Below are 4607 nucleotides of genomic sequence, written 5' to 3'. Positions count from 1 at the left end.
AATCGGAGGACACTGAGTGCGCCGGGGGGTGGGGCTAGAGAAGAACGGGAGATACAACACAGGCAAAATTCACCTCGGATTTTTAGCAATTTAAGGAGTGCTGAACAGACCTTCCATGTAAGTCAATGCGCATGTTTTGTTGAGCCATGTGGATACATTTTTTATTCGACACGTTGGAACATTAGGCCTTTTTCCTATTTAAGGTCGTTTGTTTCGTCGACCATTTGCATTCAATCGCCACTGTTCCTCGTTTCCATGCAGGCCTATAAGGAGGCGAATGAGTGCATAGCTAATTTCATCTCATTGCTGTCTGCCATGTCTTCGCATATCGAACGGTCTTGGTGACGAGATGTTGTATTCTGAAGCATTTACCGTCAAATGTTATTGTCATAGTTGAAAATGACGACAAGCGTTGTCGCGTGGGTTATATATCTGTTGTGTCTTGCCTGTCTTGTCAGTTTCACCGTGCTTTATTAGATTAGAATAGATCAGATCAAGTGGACCGTACAACAGGTATTGATCAGATTTTGCGTGTCATGCACATAAATAATTATTCATTATATTGTGGTTGCTGTTCGCTTTGATATCATGTTTATATTCTGTGGGCTATATACAAATGTGTCAAGCGGTATTCTTCTGACGCTGAATGGACCTCCTCGTGTGAAGGATACAGACTACTTCAGGCAACACATACTTGGTGAACTGTGGATCAAATTGAATTCAAACTGTTGGGTTTCTATTTGAACAAATAATTACAGCACAGTTTATCAACAAAACAGCAGTCGTGGTTTTGCCTTATGTTTACAACCTGTGCTCTTGTCTTCTAAGAGTTTTACACTATAAACATTTGTTCCGTTTAAAGTGAACTGAGAAAATGAGTGATTCAGAGGCAAAGGCAAATCAAGCAGTTTCTCCCAAAGAAAAGGATGGAGCAGAGAAAAGAGGAAGGGGAAGACCAAGAAAACATCCAAAGGTAATAAACATAAACCCCAGACACACTCACATAGGCACTCCACACATCTCACTCATTGTTAAGACAGCTCCCTGTCAGACCATGAATATACTCAGTCTGTTTTTTCCCTTCTCAGTCATATTCACTTGTTTTCTGAAAAGAGGTAGTTTTGTCAGGTGTTGCGGTTAATATTAGAATTGAGATCAGTTCAGCACCTGCACAATTGGACAGCGACCAATGTTGCTCAGGTGTGCAGATCACCCCAATAGGATTCACTGCCAAACACCAAAAAAGGGAAATTATAAGGCCAACCAGGATGAACAAATAAGTAACGGCTCATTTCAGAAGGACAGTAGCTCAGTTTATTTAACCACATTTCCGATTTCCCAAACTGGGTTCAGAATGCTATATATAGATACCAACAGATCTGCATAAAGCTTCCTCTTTCTCTCATATTGCATGATTGACTATTTCAGCATTGTTAAACCTGTTTTCAGTTAGGTAAGCAGTCACACTTAGGCCATAAACAGTAATTATTGCTGTGGTGTATATTAACCCAAAAGCACATTGTCGTAATTTAATTTGTGCATTATGCAACAAGAATGGCTCTCCACCTCAGGACTCAGATGGAACCCCTACTCCAAAGCGACCAAGAGGCAGACCGAAAGGCAGCAAGAACAAAGGCCCTACCAAAAGCAAAGTAAGTACATCTGAACACCTTTCACAATGTCTTTCGACGTTAACGTCGACAATAGACTGACTGGAATCCATGCCTTCATCCTTTTCTCTGTATTTGATCATAACCTACTGACATGCCTTGATCGTAAGACCGTGGAGCAGACTTTAAATTGATCCCTCCCTTGATATTTCCACAGATAGCAGTCGCCATAGCAACCCCTTTTAGCCCCGCCCCTGTGCTGTATATGAGGGTTCTGTCTGCGAGTGGTTCTCAGTGTAAGCCTGGTCTCAGGCAGAGCGGCTGTGTTCAAGCCTGTGGCAGGTGGCCTGCTGACTGTTAGCTCTCTCGGAGCTTAGCACTGTCAGCGCCTGTCGTAAGAGTTCTCCATGAACCCAATGCCCCCTCGCCATCTGTTTTTCCTGCCCAGAAATGTCTCCCTCTGCTGGTCACAAACTTTAATAGTAGATTTTAGAAAGACCCTTTTATGGAATATTGTGGATCAGTTTGAAGAGACATGCCTCTAACAATGAAGTTGAAGTTACTGTTTAGTCTTTTCTATGTCTTCTGAAATTTTTATTTTAGCTCTTGCCTCTTTGTCTTCTGTAAAGAGTTTGGTGCTGCTGAAGATTATTACCCTCTTCCAAATGACAATGTGACAAGAGTCCAAAGACAGAGTACTCTGCAAGAGCCTCAAAACTCAGAACAACTCAAAACAAAAAAACTTTCAAGTGTTCACGCCAACACAACCCCACCTCATTCATCAGTGGATTTAGAGGCCTATTGTACAGATTCTAAACTCAATTCCCTCTTCATCCAGTGAATGAGGTGGGAGTGAGATACTTAAATAACGTTAAATCCTTGACCAGAGACATACAGTAAGATGTTTGTTATACCAAACACAGGTGGAAATATACTCTATTGAAAGTTATTACAATATTGTTTGTCTATTTCAGAGGATTTCAAGGATTACCCTGGTAGTTGTTGATATTTGATGAATGCTTCATGAGTTTTTTGATGGCCCATTCAGAACTTTTTTTATTATTGTGGATCCTGTCACTTACCGCAGATTTGGAGAAATAAATAACTTTCAGCAGCAGCCAACTGTTCTCATTTGACATTAATGTCTAAAAAACTAAGTTAAACTTCATTATTTGTAGCGAATCCCTGTAAGGCTTACTAAATTAAAAACCGCCTGCCTTTCCCTTTTCCAGGTCATAACACAGATTTTTCAATTAATTTGCTCATTCTTTCATTTTTTAACTTAAGTAAAATGAGTGAAACAAGGTGTAGGATGACAGTTTTTTTTTCTCTTTTTGCATTACAGAAAGCAGCAGCGTCAGCAGAGGCGAAGCGTAAAGGGAGAGCTAAAAAAGAGGTGGGTCTAAATATGAATTCAAATACATTTACTCACAGTAGTGTCTGCAGGCTGCACATGGTTCATTTAAGGAAACACATACATAGCTTAGCGCCAAATGTTACTTTGCCACTAGAACACCGTTATTGCAATATGACTTTTATTTAAACAGGAGAAGGAGGAGGCGACTCAGGAGTCCTCTGAGGAGGAGGAGGAGGAGGATGAGCAGTAGCTTCTTCATCATCTGATCTACCTCATCGTTCAGCGCTGTTCTTTGCCAGCCAAACTGGTACCAATCACTCCACTTACTCACCCGACTGGCCTGCCTCCCTACAAAAAACGCCCCACTGGGACCAAATGGAATGTTACTCATTCACCTGCTTTTTACAACTGCCCAGGACAGAGAAGTTTATACACATCATACATTGCTCATAACCAGTTTTTGTGTATGTATATACAGTAGCTGAATTTTGGGAAGGCAATGTTGTTTTGTTTTGTTTTTCCGTTACCCTCTGGGGAGTGTTGAATACATCACAGTAACCTTTTATACTGGACAGAGGTGTTTTTTTTTTCTATATGTGTGTGGTTTGTGTTTGCTTTTTATGTATTGGCTGTGGTTATTTTGTGAGTTGAGGTTTAGCATAGGCTTAGAGAGACTAATGTATGTTTTACATTGTGACGTGTGATGGCTTTTTTATAGTTTTAGTGACGGGCTTTTTTTCCTTAGATGCAGCTCTGCTTCAAAGTTTCACCTCACATCTCAAGCTTAGTTTGATATTGATATAGCTGGTCAATGTACTTTTATATCTACTATTAAATATCAGATTTTCTGAAGGGGAGGTGTAAATATGAAAGATATTGGTTGAATGGTCTTATATAAAAACAAACAAACAAACATACAAGCATAATTGATGTAGCTTTGATATTCACAAATTACTCCCAGGTCAGTTTACTGGTCTCTGTTGGGATGGAGAAGATCTGTTTGATCCTGCTAATCATGACGATAGAAGAAAAATTAATGTCATTGCATTGTGGAAAAGAAAATTCAATTGAAGAAATAGACGGATATTTTGATTGGTGGAGAGATGTCCCAAGCTTAAAACCTCACATCTTGGCAGCTGTAGCTTGGAAACAGTGTTCCAACCAGTCACCCTCATTTCTATCAAAGATTTAAGTGGAATGTTCTTTTTAAGTTCCCAACTTTTTTTTTTTTTTTTTTTGCTTGAAATCTTGCCATCATCCCTCTTTGTCTGAGAAAAGAAAATGGGTTGACACTGTTCTTCACATTTCTAAAGAGTGTGAATTAAACTTTAACAGTTTTTTAGTACACTGAGCTTGGGAGAAGTGTCACAATCTTGGGGTGCTGCTTTACATAAATATGTGGAGTTTTTTTTTTTTTCCTAAAAAAAAAAAAGTTTGGTTGTCAGGAAGCTTTTGATCATGTGTTAATTTGTGATCCTCTCCCCATGGCAGATGCTGCTGTTTTTAACTCTGTCGGGATATTGCAAATGGGCAGGTCTCTCAGGACCATGTCCGCCACATCCATACCTCACTAAATGACTGCTGACTGTACATTCTTACCGGTTCTAAGTACCATTTCAGGGGAGAGGAAAGTGATGTCA

At 39.8% G+C, this 4607-nt stretch overlaps 1 protein-coding gene across 1 annotated transcript; it reads left to right on the top strand.

Annotated features, from left to right (window-relative positions):
* Positions 1-874: 874 nt before the first annotated feature.
* hmga1b (high mobility group AT-hook 1b) lies at positions 875-3217 on the top strand. Its single transcript, XM_030776168.1, has 4 exons — positions 875-973; positions 1572-1656; positions 2966-3006; positions 3158-3217. Exons 1-4 carry the CDS (start codon positions 875-877, stop codon positions 3215-3217), a joined length of 285 nt encoding a protein of 94 aa, XP_030632028.1.
* The last annotated feature ends 1390 nt before the right edge of the window (positions 3218-4607 follow it).

The sequence above is a fragment of the Chanos chanos genome, chromosome 6 (genome assembly GCF_902362185.1).
Source record: "Chanos chanos chromosome 6, fChaCha1.1, whole genome shotgun sequence".
In the NCBI taxonomy this organism is placed as follows: Eukaryota; Metazoa; Chordata; class Actinopteri; order Gonorynchiformes; family Chanidae; genus Chanos; species Chanos chanos.
The sequence above is the reverse complement of the archived record's forward strand: the minus strand, read 5'-3'. Positions and strand labels throughout refer to the sequence as shown.